The sequence below is a fragment of the Marmota monax genome, unplaced genomic scaffold (genome assembly GCF_021218885.2).
Source record: "Marmota monax isolate L192 unplaced genomic scaffold, Marmota_monax_Labrador192_F-V1.1 WCK01_AAM20220418_F8-fsc00066, whole genome shotgun sequence".
Taxonomy (NCBI): Eukaryota; Metazoa; Chordata; class Mammalia; order Rodentia; family Sciuridae; genus Marmota; species Marmota monax.
The window spans coordinates 4,489,680-4,508,866 of record NW_026692805.1 but is presented as its reverse complement, the minus strand read 5'-3'; the positions used below and the strand labels follow the sequence as shown (position 1 = coordinate 4,508,866).

At 37.4% G+C, this 19,187-nt stretch overlaps 1 protein-coding gene and 1 long non-coding RNA gene across 13 annotated transcripts in view; one reads left to right on the top strand and one right to left on the bottom strand.

The window, feature by feature from the left end:
* The window catches only part of Zeb1 (zinc finger E-box binding homeobox 1), a 164,927-nt gene extending 157,914 nt beyond the window's left edge, over positions 1-7,013 (bottom strand). For 3 of the 7 annotated variants that reach the window (XM_046448250.1, XM_046448251.1, XM_046448252.1), the window contains exon 1: positions 6,914-7,013. In XM_046448250.1, coding sequence (XP_046304206.1) covers positions 6,914-6,971 — 58 coding nt within the window. In that variant the 5' untranslated portion in view covers positions 6,972-7,013. The other 4 variants (XM_058580572.1, XM_058580573.1, XM_058580574.1 and 1 more) reach the window with 2 other exon arrangements.
* On the top strand, positions 5,737-15,305 carry LOC124095136 (uncharacterized). 6 transcript variants are annotated; one of them, XR_009227099.1, is made up of 4 exons: positions 5,737-5,827; positions 10,265-10,403; positions 10,877-10,954; positions 12,238-15,305. It is a non-coding gene; the product is annotated as an uncharacterized LOC124095136 (long non-coding RNA). The 6 variants fall into 6 exon arrangements; XR_009227101.1 differs by lacking the exon at positions 5,737-5,827 and adding an exon at positions 5,878-5,956; XR_009227102.1 differs by lacking the exon at positions 5,737-5,827 and adding an exon at positions 5,994-6,015.
* The last annotated feature ends 3,882 nt before the right edge of the window (positions 15,306-19,187 follow it).

Sequence of the window (19,187 nt, the reverse complement as noted above, 5' to 3'; positions counted from 1 at the left end):
ACGAGAAATGAGAAATTACATAACTTGTAGACTTATAGTTCATTCATTTTTAAGTTTAAATATGGATGGGGAAGAGGAAAAAAGGGAATTAAGAGATCATAAAATATCAGTTACCAATAATTTCTGCACAGATGTGGTTGTTACTGAAAAAGAGATAATTTTTACATGCTACTACAACATAGGGTCTTCTATGAACAGTTCATAACTCAAACTCCATGTGTCAAATCTCAATAAATATAAAATGCTAATCATGATGAGAAATAATCCTCACCTGCTGTTTCACAATTTGAACGTTTTAAATAACTTTTACTAAAACATGTATTATAATTGCCCCATTTTATTATTAGTTGCTGTTATTCTCTTACTGTGCGTAAACGGTAAGTTAAATTTTATCCTAGCTATGTATGTACGGGAAAAAACAGCACTATAATTATAGGTTTCAGTACTATCCAAGATTTGGGGGTACTGTTGGAACATCTTGGAATATGACCTCCTTTAAGAGAAGATTACTGTACAGTCAGGTGCTGCATAACAATGTTTTGGTCAATGAAAAACTGCACATACAGTGGTGATCCCCCATTGTATTGCTTAGTGATAGATATCACAGTCAGTTTGTGTAAGTTCACTCTGATATTTGCACAGTGATAAAATCTCCTAATCACACACTTCTCAGAGTGTATTCTCATGTTGTTAACTGATATAGGACTGATACAGGACTATATGCAGACAGATAACTGTAATCTCTATATGGGAATATGTATTGAATAGCAGAAGCAGTTTGAAGAAATAAATCAGAAAAAAATAACTTCTTAGAGAATGAAAAACTAAGAATTTAATAAAGTTTCAGAGCTTTAATAAAAACATACATATGAACCTGGCTTTTGTTTTGTTTTTGCACTTTGAAAAGTTTTCAATATATCTACATACACAAGATATACTTCCAAAGTATGTCTTAACAAAATTAATGAAGTTCTAAATTTCAATTTTTATTCCTGAAAACAATCTTAAGGCAAATTTTACTTACTAAAGAACATTTTGTTATTTAAATAATATATTGCCATATTTTTCAGCAACCCAATTTCAGGTTAAAAACAGTATAACCCACCTCTATCATAAAGTTTAAAATCCAGATTTGCTTGCTGTATATTGGAAATTTTCATGTGGTAAAACTAATATCCTAAAATGCTGCTTTTAAAAATACAATATTCAAAACACTGTCCCATCCAAAGAAAATATTATTTCCTTTAGCAATACCTAAAAATCACATTTAAGTTTTTAAAGATATGTTTTTATTATCATTTCATAATATCATTTTGAAAACTGCTGCAGTGGCCAAGATACATTTACTTTGGTTTATGCCAACTGGGTTGCTCCTCTGTGTACAACAGTGCAGTTTAAATACAAAATTTTAATAAGGGTTACAACAAAACCTTTTCTACTATATACATAACAATCTATACAACTTTTAGCCTATATGATAGTTATTCAGCTAGTAATATGAACATCATTATCATTTAAAAGGATATTTTTTTAAATCACTTTATCAGGGCACTTTTCTAATGTAAAATTTTCCAAATTTTCTCTCAATAATGCACTTTTATTTTAGCTTGTATCTGTATTCAAAATATATTTCCCATAAATTAAGTCATGCTGCAAAGATAAATCTTTTTCAATCTTAAATACTATTTCTACAGTTACATCAAGTCATGTAACCTCTCATTGCACTTTTGCAAGCTAATGAATATCATTCTTCCAACGTCTGTATGACTTTTCTCCTGTTTTGCAATTCAACATAGGTAGTTAGAAGTAAGTAACAACATAATTCCATGATATTGCATCTGTGTTTACATCTGGCTCTATTCACACACTTAGAAGTGATTTATACAAAGGAAAGCAAAAGGAGGCATAAAAACACAAATATGAGAAATAATTATGCTATTATTTTTTAAATACTCTCCATAATTTAATACAAATTTCTCATCACATGCTTCAAAGCTACTAAAACTGCAAACATACGAAGGTATGGAATTTCAAAAATATTGGAGACTAAGAAGGGAACAAAACAAGAAGCATTAAATATTTCCCATGCTTTTATGGCAGGATTGTCTTAAGAAGTAATTGAAGCTTTCTATTTATAAAATACTTTTAAATTATGCTCCATGCTCAATTACATACATCATAATTCCATAGTAAAGTTCTCAATTCATCAAAAAGTGAACCACACCTATTCAACTATTGGGCTTAAGGAATTAGAATACAGAATTAAAGAACTACCTGACAGGAAATGAAAAACCACACATGCATGCACACACATACATGCACACGTGTGTGCACGCACGCACACACAAACACACAATATCCATGAGAAGTTCATGCAGGCTTACCTGACAATTCAGGTAATGCTTTAGTTTAATTCAAGACTACTGCATTGTGGTACTGGTGTGAGTAACATTTATGGAAACACCATTAAAAATAATTAGGGAAATAAATACTCCTAATGAAAAACTTAAAGTTTACTGTTATATTAACAATCTTGGGGACACACAAAAAAAAGACATGACTGAATACATTAAGTTCTATGCAATTATGTATATGCATAAGTAATAATTTTAATTTATATACTTTGCTGAAAGTAGTATTCTTTGAATACAAGCATGAACAATTAATAAACTACCAACTTTCTGCACTTAAATAAAACTTATATCCTTAATCCATAATTGGTAAATTTACAATTTATATAAGATGCAATTCTTAACTAAGGAAATGGGATGGGGGAGGGCTATCAATAGGAAATGGATTTGAAAGGGAAAGAAAAGGTAAAATTTTGAAACCACTAATATTTGAGAGTACTGGTTAACAAACTTTTGTAGTTATCTGCCATCCAATCTATATTCTAACCCTGCATAGTTATGGAAAAATTATTATACAGTATTATCAATTGTTTTCCTTAGCATACTTAAACATTTATACCTTTTAATACGTAAAATAATAAAATTTTTTAGGAAACCTATGAACAAAAGAGATTAAGAAGTATAGTAAATATACACTGTAAATAGCCACTTTACATTTTCTTCCCCAAGCCTATGAAAACTTTTTTAAAAAGGAACATGATTACTTTAATGCAAGACTAAAATAATATCAACCTCAATTTAAGATTTTAAAAGCTCAAGTTTACAAGATTATTCAAGTTAAAATATTCCTACTTCTTTCTAGTCTCCATAAACAAGAAAATGCTTCTAATTTATCCTGAGCTAGTTTTAAATAACAATAAAATCCGGAATTATACAGCAGATCCCAATGAGCACAGAAGACAGACTTATGACACAACTATATCCATAATCATTTTTGTTAGCATCCTCTACTGGTGGTTTCCAAAGACAGCAAGAAGAAATGGTGCTAATGACAGAAAAATATGCACCTGCTATTCCATCTAAGGTGAATCAATCAGCATGTGGTCATTAGCAGCTAGAGTACATTTCTCAAGGAAAAAAACATAAGAAAACCATGTCACAAAGAGAGTAAAATGTGGAAAATTATAAAAGACAGATTTTAAAAATTATAACAGAGCATTAAACTATAAATGGCAATAATCAATTCAAGCAATTCTAATGTCACTCCTTTACAGATGACTAACGGCATTACCATAAAGTTACCCCACAATGCTTGATGCTTTAGCCAAACCTTACTCGACTGGCTTATCCCTGTCAAGCTACATTACTTGAAACTCCCATTAATATTGTACTCTGCAGATATATTCCAGAAAGGAAATTAAAATGTTTTACTAAAGGCTTAGTAGTAAAATCTGCATACCTTATTTCAAAATTAATAAAAATATTATGTATCAATAAACAACATAAAATATCTCTCTGATTATCTCTCACTGTATATACCATTATTTCATTAAAAAGATTTAAGAGTTTTTTCCAGCCAATTCTGTCCAAAAACACATCTGCAACTTAAAGATGACTGCGTTGCTAAGGAATATTAACCAGCACCTATTCTGAGGTTTCACAACACAATGGCATGTAACTTCATTTTAATTTGCAAAATATGAGGTTCAATCAAATAGCATGGCTATAATGATCAGCAATGGATAAAATGCATGAGAACAAAAAGAAATGCAAGAATAGAAGCAAAAGTGATGAAAATGGAAGATACCTGTACAGTGCTCTTAAACACCTTTTGTTTTCTGAGAGTAATGCATACTGCAGACAAGGCTTTTTGTGCTAAAAAGCCCCAAATCTGTTTTTCTAATATTAAACACAAAGGAAAAACACTGACAGCAAGCGTGGTAAATAAATCCCTCCCTCGAGAATGAAAGCAGCAGACAAGAGGGGGCTGACATACATGCAGGAGAAAACTAAACACCATCTTTTTTCTACCTGCACAAGTTGCCATTTGCTGCAGCGATCGAGAATCTCTTTTTCCTGTTGAATTCAAGTACCTTTCAGGATAGCTTTATTCCCCTTTAAGTCATCTGTTGATACGCCTTACGAGTATAATATTCATATCACAGAATGTCTAGGAGAAAAATCCATTCTTTCCTGTTCAGGTAAACATGTTTACAGCAGCTGCACAGTCGCTGGGTGGTTCAGACTCACATGTCACACACATGTCGTCAGCAACAAGAAAAGCCCCTTTCTCAGGCGATCAACATTTTAAATAAGGTAAAAAGCGAGCAGCCCTTTCCGAACCAACTTACCTTTCATAAAGCCACATCAGCAGCAGCCGCAACAGCTCAATATAGAACACACACTATGTGACGCTAAAACAGGAAATTAAAATTGCAATAGCCTATGCTCTGCTCCTTGCTATAACAAGTCATGTCTCCACAATGAGGATACACATATACCTTTCGGTGGTAACTAACAAACGTCTTTAAAATGCAGGTATTTATTTGAAAACCTAAAATCATTCATGAAAGCGGTGATTTTAATGTCGCCTCAAATATGTTAAAAATATGTTTACGATTGGAAGAAAACATCTTGGAACAGCCTAAAACCTTCCTATCTGTTTCTAGACAGGAAATCCCACACAAAATCTAAAATTGCCAGGAAAGGTTACAAAACCTCGCGTTTCGCATCCCGGAGGGGAGGGAGAAAGAGAGCCCAGGCGCGGGGGGTGGGCGGGGGACCGCGCGAGAGTTTTCACTTAAACACGTATTTCCTCATTTCTGGACGCGACACTGATCCCATCAGGGACGCATTTATTCCCCTACTCTTAAAAACTCGTCGAAAAAATAACGCAGGAGCCAAAATGAGATCCTGGGTCCGAAATGCACGCGTAATTCCTTATATAGACTCGGCCGCAGCCGGCGCAGGGCCGTTGCCGCCCATTATTATACAAACAGGTACCGGCGCGGGCGGGGGCACCTCTCGCCGCGCTCCCGCCGCCCCCGGCCGGCCAGTCTCGCCCCTCTCGCCACAGGAACTGTCCAGACAATATCAGCAGACATCTCACCGCTGAGCAGAAGGGAGAGAAGGCACGGAATCGCCCCCAGAGAAGCAGAAATACAATCAACTTACAATGTCTCTTCAAACTGGAAAAGGCGACCGTGCAACCACCACATGTTCGGGTCTGGATCTCCTTGTTTCTGCCTCTCTCTTTTAAAAAAAAAAAAAAAAAAAAAAAACTCCCACGCCAGGCAGAGGGGTGTGTGTTTCCCTGGCACATCAGCACAAATCAATAAACACTGCAGCTGCGGCGCGAGTAGCAGCCCCGAGCGTCCGTCGGTCCGTCCCCCCCTCCCCCACCCTCTTCCACCCGAGACCCAGAGCGCCATCCAAGCTCCATTATCCGGCTTCAGCGCTCCGTGCGTCCGGCCCAGGTAATAACTTCCCCAAAAATCGAAAGAGAAAAGAGAGGCATAAGCACACAGCCCCATCCAGGCGCCCAGAGCGAGTCCCACTTGGGGAGGGGGATCTGTCTGTGGTGCTTCCAGATGTCTTAAAACCAGGTAATAACTCTACAAACACCGAGCTCGCCGCCATCCACAGAGCTCCCTGGCAGCAGCAAGTAGGTACCCGATCCTGCCTGCCCCCCCTGTGCCGCCCCACCAGCTCCGCACAAAATGGGGACCTCCCTCACGCGGATCCGCGCCCCAAGATCGGGAGCCCGAGGGCAAAGTGGCCGGGGGTGCAGAGGGAGGAGGGGCGTGCAGGGACCCGCGTCTCTGGAGCCCCGTTCCGCGAGCGCGCTGGTCACAACTTTACCGCCGCCGGGCGAGCCGGGTCCGCCCGCGGCGCGCACCGCCGGCGCCCGCGCACACGCGCGCACGGACAACACGCAGCCCGGCCGTCCGTCCCGCCGCCGTCGCCGCCGCCCGCCGCGCGCCCGCAGCCCTGCCAGAACCGCGGGCCCCGGACTCCAGCGCCCGCCGTGGCCGTGGCGCGCGAAAGCCACTTTGCACGGTCAGTGCCGGGCACAAGTTTGTTCCTAGGCTCCCGGGGGCCTGGGCGCTGAGGAGCAGAACGCAGAGAGGGCTGAAGAGGAGGGGGAGAGGGAGGCGCCGAGGGGTGAAAAGAGTGGGGAAAAGTGCGAAAAGAAGCAACAGTCGCTCCACCCGAGACCAGAAAAGTGGCCGGCCGCGTCCCTGCCGGCCGCCCTGCGCCGGGGATGCAGCGGCCGCCGCGGCTAACGGTCCAGGGAGGCGGCAGGGGCGGCAGGAGCCGCTAGGCGGAGAGAGACCAGGTAAGAGACATAACGGTTCAGGGAGAGCGAGCGGCCGCGGCGCGGCTCCGGCAGTGGCGGCAGCGGAGGGGGGCAGAGAGCACTACTTTCTACTTTCCCACTCCACTTTGCCCGTCCCTGCCCCGGCCGCCCCCAACCCGGCTCGCCCCCCTCATCCCCGGGGGCGCCCCGGCTGCCCGGCTCCCCCTGACTCCGCTGCTCCCCGGTCCCCTCCGCCACTCACCGTTATTGCGCCGCGGGTTCGCCTGCTTTCTGCGCTTACACCTGGGGCCATCCGCCATGATCCTCTCGCTTGTGTCTAAATGCTCGAGTCACCTCCTCCCCCTCCCTCCCTCCCCCTTCCCCCCCACCCCTCCGCCTCCACCCCTCCCCCCTCCCCACCGCACCTGGTTTACGACACTCGCGGCTTTACGACATCACCTTCCTTACACCTAGAGGCGCTCGCTCTACGGCCGGAACCTTGTTGCTAAGGACAGGACGGTTTGCGGCATCCTAGGACGCTGCGGAGTTTGAATTGAGAGGAGAGGGAAAAGTTTTCCTCAGGTGTGGTTGGGTGAGAGATTGGGTCGTTGGGACACTGTGGGGACGTGGTCAGGAGGACGACAGGCTGTCCGAGTGGGAAAGGTGAAGTTGGAGGCTCAGCGCCGTTCTGCCTCTGGACTGGCCACACCCGCCGCGGCTGTCTAGTACGCCGACGGGTCTGGCTGCTGCTGCTCTGGACCCGGTGCCTTCAGAGCGGCCCCTCTGAGCATCCCGGGCGGCCGTCGGCCCTCCCTCTTCCTGAAGGTTGGGCTCTGCTCCCACGCCTCACTCGTCCACCCTCCGCACTCCGGGGCCGGGAGAGGGTCGAGCCCTGGGCAACCCCAGGGAGTTCCCAGGATTGGGGAAGGGCAGGTTCGGGGAACCGGGAAGGAGCGATTGGGGAACTCGGCCCTTGACGGCGAGGACACGCAGAGTCACGAGGGCGGCTACCTGACCCGCTCTGTCCTGTCCCTTCCCTCACACGGACGCACGGTTTTCCCCCTAGAGAGCCAGGATGGGAAGTGACTTCAGTTAGGTCGAACTTAAGCTGGACCGAAAGAGGCAGAAGTTCCGCTTGCAGTAAAGCGGAATGAGTAACCCCGCGCGGCGCCAGTCTCACTTCCTCGTCCGCCGGGCGCTCACCTGCTGTCACCTTGGCCTCCCCGCCCCTGCCTTCCTCCCGCCCTCCCGCTTTCCTCTCCCGGTAGACCGCCGAGCCGTAGGCGTCGTGACTTAGAGTTTAGGTATCAAACAGGCCACGGCTTACTTAAATGAGCGGTCCTCGCTGTGTAAGGACCGTCAGTCAAGAACCAGATGTCTCCAGGCAGACAGATTGCTGATTTCATTTTAAGTTCTTGACTTTGAACAAGTTCAGGGATTTCTGAAAGACCACGTATGTAGCACCACAAATACTGAAAAAGTTGACTTCAGAGTGTGGGATTGGGACTGAGGTTTCTCCCCCTGCTCCCTGCCCTTTTAACATGAGGAATTTTCTGAGAACAACTTTATGGAATAAATGAGCTATATTCCAACTGATGTTATAGATTAACAGTGTAAAAGCAATCAATAGAGATATCAAGCAAACTGAAACCGGACATATGGGACCGTTAGAAATAATCTAGTAAATCACGTACCAGTGCTAGTATAGTAGATTCGTGCCTACGATTTTTGTCATGCCTATGTCAGGAATTTTTATTAAAATTGCGATTTAAACACACCTCACCAGAAAATGTAGACGATCCACTGATGAATCTCTTCAAATCTCAACCGAAATAACCTTACAGCTAAAGTCTGGTAATTCAAAATCAGTTTAATCATGAATATAAATTAAAAGATATCCCATTCGCTTTGGCATTAATCAGTGCATGAAATGGGATTATAAATATTCTTTGCTATATGTTATGTATCTGTACTCTTTCCCAATGCCAAAACTAGAATCATTGTCCCTCATGATCATTTTAAGTATAGGCATTTCTCATTTCCCTCAATACCATATTGTCGGAAACTTAAGCACATCAAAATGCTTGGTCCAATTGTAATTTTTCCTCTCTTTTTAAGGACTGTATGATATTCTTCAATTGTCTTCTGAATCAGATCATAGACTATCTTTTGCCAGAAATTTTCTCCAAACTTTTTAAAAATTGCTAACCTAATTTCCAACCAGAAAATCAAAAAAAATTATATATATATATATATATATATATATATATATATATATATATATTTCTAGCTCAAGCACATTTTATCTACCCTTAAACTTAGGAATTATTTATTATACATGCCATTTTTGCCTTCTGACTTGAAATTTCTTACCAAATTTCTTTCATTGTTCATCCTCACCTTAAATATCATAAAGAGACAAATAAAATGAGGTAAAGTAATTTCTTCCTTACTTTAGAGGTCACTAATTTGGGCCAGATATTATGTGATCAGGTAACTTATTAGGTTTTTGTTGTTGTTGTTAATTTTTGTATCCTCAGCATTTAACAGAAGGCCTAGGCATTAGTAGATACTTAATAAATTAATATCTGCCCTTATCAAATCCATCCTTAGAAACAGTTGAATTCATGACTGTGAAAGCCATTTACTGTCTTATCCAGTCTAATTGCTCTTAAGTTTCTTCATAATCATTTTCCCTAAATGATTAATTCTACTCAGTCCTGTTTTTTACATATGTACAAATATTGAGAGGCCAAATCTAATATAAATTTTGTAAAAGTATGTGTTAACTATATTTTATAAATTAAATACTTGACTTATATACCTTATATAATATTCTTGAAAACAATGAACTCTAGACTGAAGAGAAAGCATACAAAGTAAATTAAAAAATGAAGTCCTGCTTTAAACCTGATGTATATATTATAGTTGCTTATCTCTTAAATGGAATTGAAGATTTGACAACTTTAGAATCACTTTATAGAGAAATTTATTAAGACTTAGATTAAATTGAAGAGAGTAGGGGGCACTGATAAGAGTGCCATCATACAGCATTCATTCAGTAATGTATTAATGAAATGTTAGCTTGCTTTCACCAAGCACTGTGATTATATATGCTAAAGGACAAGTATTCTAAGAATGAATTATCTTTTCCAAATTTACTGAGAAAGAATAAATGGGTAAAATATTTTAGAATTGATTTTTTATATATTTTTTTCATAATATATTTGTAGTTGTTTGCAAATAAATTGTGTACAAGATTTATGTATAAGTTAAGATAAAGTTCAACATAAAATTATTTTCAACTCAAAATTGTACATATTTCATGGTGTTCCACATCAAAGGTATGATTTTCATGTACCTCACTTTCCAAACACATTTAAGTACAGCAATATATGATTCTTTAATCATCAGAATTTTAAAATTGGTTAATTTCATGGAAATCCTGATAGCATTGTTGGTGTTACTCCTCCATTCAATGCTTATTTTCCTAGAGCTTTGATGGGGAAAAGAATACATGCTAACTCTCAAAGTATAGTCTATACTTTGAGATCTGTTCAATCTTCTACTTATTCCATGGCTCAACTAATAAGACTCTGAATCTGATTCACAGTGGTACCAAAGAGAACGATGATCATTTCATTGCTACAGTTTCACCAAATTCTGCAGTCACAGAGTCAAGCAAGGATGGTATAGAACCAAGAGTTGTCCTCAGGACCCATTTCAGCTTTTCAAATAAAGCCTCCCAGGAGGTAATAAAAAGGACAAATGTGTTTAAGTCAATGAAATGTTGATGGGGCTTTCTATATGGGGAGCAAGTTTTCAGGATTATTTTGAGTATAATGAGATGTTAAGTATAAATATTTTTAGGTAAAGATGTAGGATGTCAATGAAAATCCCAAAAAAGTAAAATTAGTACTGATCTTTTCCATAAAATCACAGTAAAGAGGATGCTTTCAAAAAACTGCCTCCATGAAACACAGTTTTTATTATTGATATTATTTGTGAACATGGAATCCCTTTTTAATAGTTAGAATTATAGATATATAAGACAGCAGCATGAATATTTTGAATTCGAATTAATTTTAAGTATTTTGACTTGATATCAGAGTGCCAGTATCTGGTTTCTACTGTTTTTTTTTTGTTGTTGTTGTTGTTGTTGTTTTGTTGTTGTTGTTGTTTTTTACCATGTATTTCTTTTCTCTGACATCTTGACTTCTTTTAGCTGCTGACTGGTTGTGAACAGAGTATGGCTATTTCTTTGACCTACAGCCCTGGCTTTCTGTAATCCACAGATTCTCAGGTATAATCACAACTGCTGTTCAGCCCTTGGACTGAAAACAAAAAGTGTGTGTGTGTGTGTGTGTGTATAAACCTATAGGCAGTGACAGGCTTTATATGTCCCACCCATGTGTTAACAAAATTGGTGATAAATACCCAGTGTGTTCAGTTATACTACAACTTCAAAATCTTGGTCAAACCTTTCTCATTCTTTCATCTCATGCCTCTTTTTTTTTTTTTTTTGCTCACTCTCTTTATCCTACTTATATAACTAGACCAGCCATTGTGCCCCTCCCACTGGTTTACTTTTTGATCATTCTCTTAATCTTTCTTTGTGCCAGGTCTGACACAGCTCTGTTCAGATCTTTTCCCTTTCTCTTTTAGGTTAAAGATTTTTAAAATTGTTCCCAGCTCTATAAGTGCTTTGCTTTTTCATATGATGCTTGTTACCCACTCAGAAAATTCATTCCATGCTTTGAGTGGCTGACTTCTGTGGACCACATCAACCAAGTCCTTTGCCCTCTGGTTTCTGTTTGGTTTCAACCAATTTGGGAGGCATTGACAAATGTTCAGAAAACAGAGAGGAAGAAAGAGTTGGGATATTCCACTCTTCTTCCTGCCTGATTGTGGTTATAGCTTCATTCTACTCAGGCCCATAGCTTTTGTCAGACACCTCTGTCCCATGCCTAAAGACCTTGCAAAGTTCCAGAAACTCCTTCTTCAATTTGTGCTTTAAGGTCTATGGATGGTATTCATTGGATGCTTTATCATTCCTTCCCTTGAAACCTGCCCATACCTTTGTAAATAGTCTCTTCATTATATTTTCTTCTGTTACTCTTTGAATAAGTCATCAGTCTCCTGCCAGGGCCCTAAGTAACAGGCAAACAGACATTAAAAAGTATTTTTAATGCTAATATCAGCCAAGTATTCCACTCCCATGAATTATAGCCTTGAAGTTTGAGTATGATGTCTTCTATCATTCATTCAACATGTATATATGCATGTTTTAATGTATGTGTATATGCATAATCTAGTAAATACAATTACATAGCAATCGTTCAATAACTTTGTGGAATGAAGACCTCTGTCTTGATTGATCAAAAATCTGGTCGGGTTTGCTTTATGTTCTTAAAACAATGAGAGAAAAAAAAATCACAATACCATAGTATTATGGTTATAGCTTCATTCTACAATTTCAATACCTAGTTGTCCCCAATTTTTTTCCTACTCTTTAATGATAGAACTGTCTACTCTTTATTATATAGCTCCTTGAAATAATGTCTCTATTTCCCTCTCTGCTACTAGATGCTACTGTGCTATTAGATCTGACCATGAGATGTAAAAGTGGAAATGGTGTGTGCAACATTGAGGAAGTTCTTCAAAAGAAGATAATTCACCATTCTTTCCTTCTTCCTGCTGGTTGAAATTAGACCTGCTGGCTCAAGATCCTTACAGAAGGCAGAGCAACAAGACTGAAAGAGCTGAGTCCTTGACACTGGAATACCAAAATCACCCTTGAATTTCTACCTCCATCCACTTTTACATGGAGAGAAATAAACTTTTATTTAAGCTACAATTATCCTAGGTTTTCTGACATATACAGCCAAAATTATCTTGTTCAATGTGGATATGTGTATTAGCTTCCTACTGCTAAAGTAAAAATATTACCACAAGTTTAATGGATTAAAACAAATGTAATTCTAGAAGTCAGAGTACAAAATGGGTCTCATGAGACTAAAATCAAGGTTTTGGCAAGATGAGTCTACTTCAGAAAACTCTAGGGAGAGTATGTTACTTTGCCTTTTCCAGCTCCTAGAGGCTGCTCACATTCCTTGGCTCTTTAGCATCTTCTTCCATCTTCAAAGCCAGCAACATCTGGCAGTCATATTGCCAACTCACTGTTTCTTTTATACTGCCTCCCTCTTCCACATAAAAAGGACTTTGCTATTCAGTTGAACCCACCCAGATAATCAGGACATCTTCCCATTTTAAGATCAACTGATTAGCAAGCTTAATTCCATCTGCAATTTTAATTCCCCCTTGTGATATAACCTAACATTCACAGGGTTGGGTGAGTAAGACATGAACACCTTTGGGGGCCACTGTTCTGCCTACTACAGTGTACAGATTTTTAAGTTTTGTGATTCAGAAATACGTTTTTACTTTATGATTTATCTTTAATACATTTACAACTTATAACCCTATGCTAATTAGTCATTACTCTTTATAGAACATTTAGCATTGTGCCCCATAATTTTTAAATTTTATATATGTGAAGGACAGGTAGTCTAAAAATGAATTATAATCTTTTCTAAATTCACAGGGAAAGTGTAAGTAGGATATTTTCAGTATTGAATTTTTCTTCATATTTTTAATAATTTGCTTGCAGTTATTTACTTCTCATACAAGATTCCATGTAAGTTAAGATAAAGTTCAATATAGAATTATTTTCAAGTGTAAATTGTACGTATTTCCTGGTGTTCCTCACTTTCCAAACACATTTGAGTACAGCACTTTATGATCCTCTAATCGTCAAAAATTTTAAATTGGTTAATTTCATGGAAATCCAAATAGTATGTTGGTGTTACTCCTTCATTCAATGCCTATTTTCAATCCTAAAGCTTTAATGGGGGTGGGGGTGAGAGAATTAAAAGCTAGAAGTCACAGAGTATGCAAATCTTAAGGATGGAACTATAGTGCTTTTGGGGTGCATATCCAATAGAATTAAGCCCCACATAGCTAATAATTCCCCCATACTTTAGTTTGTCCATGCCACTGATATAGCATTTATCCCTATATGTGGACTTTTGTTGAGAGCCACTGCCACATCAGGATGGTGCCTGGCATTTTGCCAGAAGGAGTGGTTGGGAGGTGACGCCAGTGAGCCATTAAGATGATAATAATTAAGTTAAGCTGTGTATAATTATTAAGATAATGACTGATTGCTGTAACTGGATGATGCTAAAGTGAAACAAGCTGTGTATTCAGTTGGTATATAAACCTCTGCTGTCCAGCAATAAGGCGGTTCCTGCTACCTCCGGCGCCCGCTACTTTTGAGTTCCCGTTGGTTCTCGCAGAGTTTCCTTGGAGTTATGGAGAGTTCCCGTGGGGTTCGGGCAATAAAGTAGTTCCTGTTTGAACCTACAAGTGGCTAGTGGCCTCTCAGTTATTTGTGCCCAGCCAGACTGCAGGCAGTTTTTGTTTTGTTTACATCAGGCCCCTCTCCTAATTATCTTTGGGTTTCTGTTACTGAAAGCAGTGCCCGTCCAAAACATTCTTAATAATTATGGAAAAGAGGGAAGGTTTCTTGTCATTGATGAATCATTACAGCACAGAAATTTTGTGAAGAGCAAATAGAATAGGGTTTGCGGACTATACCATATGTTATCTGGCACTTGGTAAACAGTACATGAAAGACAACAAAAAATAAATAAATTCTTAGGCAAAGATTAAAGTCAGATGTAAAGGACATAATCACTAGAATTCTTATATAGTGTCTTTCTCTTCAAAGCAAAAAAGATAATCTTTATCCCTGAAATTGTCATTTAAAGCACAGGTATAACTAAAGAACAAAAGAAAGAGATGATGTTAACATGTTTTGCTTAGCATTAGTTGGAATATTGTCTAAAAATGTTAGCTTACCTTAGCTATATTATTTAAGGAACTGTCTCTACAATAAGTACACTTCCAACCCTAGGAAAAATAACACTATTTGCAATGCAATTAGCTAGCCTGTGGCACTTGCTATTCTTATACAGATCATTTTTAAAATGCAAGTAAAGATTATGAAAGAAATATAAAAATTGCCTTAGTGTTGTTTCTTGATTTGCAGATACCTATTTGAACTGTAGAAGCAAAAAGTAGGAAATTATCATAAAGATATTGGTGATTTTTTTTTCATAGAATCCAAAAGTAAGAATGAAGTCAGGTCTCCCAAATGAAGAATCATGAATACCTCTAAATGTACAGGTGGTGCCTCTCCATTTTTTGGCTCTTTGTGTTTCTGTTCCATTTTGTTGGAAGGCCTACTGTTGTGCATGAAGGTAGTGTGAGGAGACAGATAAATACCTGCTATAACCATTCCATAGTGCTTAGAGAAAAAAATCCTACATCGAAAGTGTTAGTCAATAAAAATTCTGGTTTTTTTGTAGTTACAATAGTCAGTTTTTCCATATACATATAAGAACAACATAATTTAGTAATTTCCTTTAACCTACATCCATTTTCCTACATAGCTACATAACCTTTATATTTGTCCTTTTTTACATGATTGTAACATTCAAGTTGATAAGTGTAATTTACTAAGCCAGGGTTCATATTGTTGAAAGTTTCATTATTTTTGCTTTATAAAGAATAAACACTATTATAATAAAGATTTGTTTTTATTTGATTTTTTATAATTTCCTGAGAATACTCTCAAAATTGGAAATACTTACTAGATGGAAATGACCATATTTGTCTTTTTAAACATATTGTCCGCTTATTTTTTAAAAGGATTACACAAACATGATGTCACTCAAGATTTATGAGTTTGACCATGATTTAAAATTTCCCAAAATTGCTAGCTTATTCAGACAGACTGAAAACATTTGAATTCCCTGATATTTTAGAAGAGGGGTATAGGAAAACACAAGTGCAACAAGAACATGTATAAATATGTAATAAGTTCCATACTGGATTAAATCAATGATCACTCCAACTCTGGCTCTTAAGACCTAGACAGGCTCTTTTATGTTAAATTCACGTTTATCTGGTTTTTAAAAACATTCCTTTCTCTTTTTGCAAAGGACTGGCTTTGGGTTTATAACCAGTTTTGTCTCCGAAATTATCTACCTAGGCTTTACTCAAGTGCAATTGAATTTAATCACATTTTTCTTTTAAGAGTAATTTATAAGGTGTTCTTATAGATCATAAAAATGCTCACAAAGAGCCAAATTGTTTTATTTCCAGCTTTGAACTTTTTGTATTTTGTTATAAAGTTTAGGGACTTACATTGTTTCACTTCTTAATTAAAGGTAAAGTCATTCCTAGTTAAAATAGTTCATAAAATGTATACATTTGCAATCAGCTTTAGTCAACATATTTTGGTATTACAACTAACAATTTATATTAATGTTGTAAATATTTGTGGAATTTTGTTATTTTCACACTGAATTAATTACTGTCATTGAATAAGTACCTTCTCTCTTTAGTAGCTCCATTTATTTCCTGAATCTACCCATTGATACTGTGCTTTTGATTTATAAAATCACCAATAAATATGCAGCTTTTAATAAATGTCCATTTTCCATATAAAATATGGAAAGTCTCCCAGCAGATATTTTCATTAGCTAGCTGGTGATATTTTCGGTAAACGCCAAAAGGTAATTTATGAATATATAAAACATTAAATGTGTAACAACTATAACAGAAAGGGTTAGTAGAATAAGTGATTAATATATTGTCTACTAACAGAAAAAATTAAAAACACTGACATTATGAGAAAATATAATTAGAATTTTGAGCTGATCAAGTAAATTTATTTCAGTTCTCTTATTTTCTATGTCCATGTAAGACCTAGTAAATTAAGAAAATGTATAGTTTGAATTCTATGTTTCTCTTTTTTTCTTTATTACCTAGTTTACTTATATTTTTGTCTTTTCCTTGAACTCACTCTCTCTAGACTTTGGGTATGTTATGGGTATAAATCAAACTACTAAAACCCACTTTTGAATGTTGATATTGGTTTCAAAGCATGTTCTTTTTCCATCTGCTCCCCTCTGATTGCTACAAAGCTGACCAAAAGGCTATCAACCAGACAAAAGCATTTGATGCAAGAATTTGACAACCTATTAGCTAGAAAACTCTTCCCTGAATAATTTAAATTTTTTGAAGCCTTTCTCCTATATATAAAATTGTTCTATAGTTCTATTCATTTTTGCATTCCTCCTTTTTATAGCTTTGGAAAACACAGATCAGTGTTTCAGCAGCAAAGGACATCATGATGCCAAATAGGAAACAAGGACTTGGAATATGCTTTGGACCTCTTAATTCCAGGCCACTTGATAGCAGATACAGTTCATTACACAAGAAAATTGCTTGATCTTGGGAAAAGAGGGTGCTGTAGGTGAGGGAAAATGAGTTAGTCACCAATACAGTTCACCTTGCAGTTCTGTCGTTGATCTAACTAGAGAATGATTGCTGCCATGTTCCACACAAAGAGCAAAAGCTTCTTTCCACTATAAGATGGTGAATCATACCTCTCCTCTGTTTAGATTCTAGGGAAAAAGAGGATCCTTCCCCACTCCTTTTACCCCTCCTAATCTTCCCTATATTCTTCATCACAACAAATCCCATGTTTAAATTCTGTTGAACATGATAAACAAAATCATACCCAGGAATCTTCAGTACAAGATTGTGAAGCATAAAAATATGTAAATTAAAAAAAATACAACCAGAAGTATTTCAGTTAATATTTTGTTATATATTCGTATTTCTATAAATGTTCTCATAATATGTAAAATTTTAAATGACATAAGAGTCTTTCTTTACTCACTCCTCTAGTTGGGCAGTTTATGAACACACATAAAATATTTCCCCTGCTCTAATGATTCACTTTCTAAGAAGATCCTTCCCCATCTGCCATTTATTTATTCTTAATTGATTGCCCTAGTCTCTCATCACCCACCCCATGTTTTTAATATATTTATTTCATACTCAAGTGTTTCATGCCATTTTCTCCTGCTATATTCTAAACACTTTTATGACCAAAAGTTTGGATAACTTCTGTTACAGTTACAAGCATATTCAAGTATATTTTTTAAATAGATATACCATAGCTAGACTGTGTATGTCAGGTATAGGAAGAGGGTCCTGACTGGAATCTGATATAGAAAGAGATCACAGTTTGTCTCAGGGATTGATTAATAACCTGAACCTAACTTAATAGGAGGCATAAAAACTGAAAATCAGTAACCATTTTTAAGTGAACTACCCGCCACATGTGATTAACCATTACATTTTAGTATCATTACATATGAGTTCTGTGAACCAAGGAAGAAAAGATTAACTTTTGGAGCAAGAACCTTTAAAATGACTAGGCAAACTCAAAAATAAAAAGAAAGAAAGAAAAAAGAAAAGTGACAGAAGTTGATAATCTTCATTATCCAAAACAGCTTAAATTCTGAATTAGAATTTAGAAGCCCGAAAATAGAGATCTAGATTATCATTTAACATGAGAACATATGACAATATATCTTTGGAATTTTGACAAAGAAAACACCAAAAATATGTCTTCTAGAGTAAATGCCTCTAAGGAGGAAAACTAAGAACTGGGAGAAAATCTAATATTGCATCACTGATAGCATAACAAACATAATAAAAAGATTATTTTGAAGCAAAAAAGTCTTTCCTATGTTAACATAGTATATGAAGCCAAGAACTAATAACTATTGTCATTCCTTTTGGACTAAAGCAAAGTGCCAGCCAGCTACATAATTAGTAGAACTCTGAAAGTATTGTATCTTCAAAATCCACAAATTAGTTAAATAAAAGAATTAAGGCATGGTAGAAATAGAGATGAGGGAAGAAGAAGTTCTTTAAGATATCACAAGATGATGTTGTGGAAGGAAATCTAAAAAACACAGCAACCTTTCTCAGGAGATGTATCACAGGACTGTCTCTAGTAAAAAATTACTTTTGAATTTGAAGAAATCTTAGAAGTCCATCAAAAGATAATGCAGAGAAAAAAGGAAGAATTCCCTTCTACCACATAAAAAAGTTTTAGGAGACTAGAGAATCAAAACCCAGATTTAGAACCAAGATTGGTTTCTGCAAGAATATGATTTTATACATATATACACAAGATAACAGTGATTGAGAATTTTATAAAATATAATGAAACAAATGTGTCCTAAATGAGTAAATGAGAAAATGATGATTATGTTAAAACAGTAGGGACCTAGTCAATACTATTAAAGGATGGGGGAAAACTGGAAAGAATGCAGATATAGATACAATTAATATTTTCTACAGAAATGTCAACAGAAAAATGATATATTGTAAAAGTCATTCAAGGGGCTGGTGGCTCAGTGGCAGAGCACTTGCCTAGCATGTGTGAGGCACTAAGTTCGATCTTCACCACCACATACAAAATATAAGCAAATAAAACAAAGGCACGCTGTCCATCTATAACTACCAAAAAAATAATTTTAAAAGTCCTTCAAGTGCTGGGAAAACTGGATATCCACATGGAGAAGTATGAAATTAGATATTCA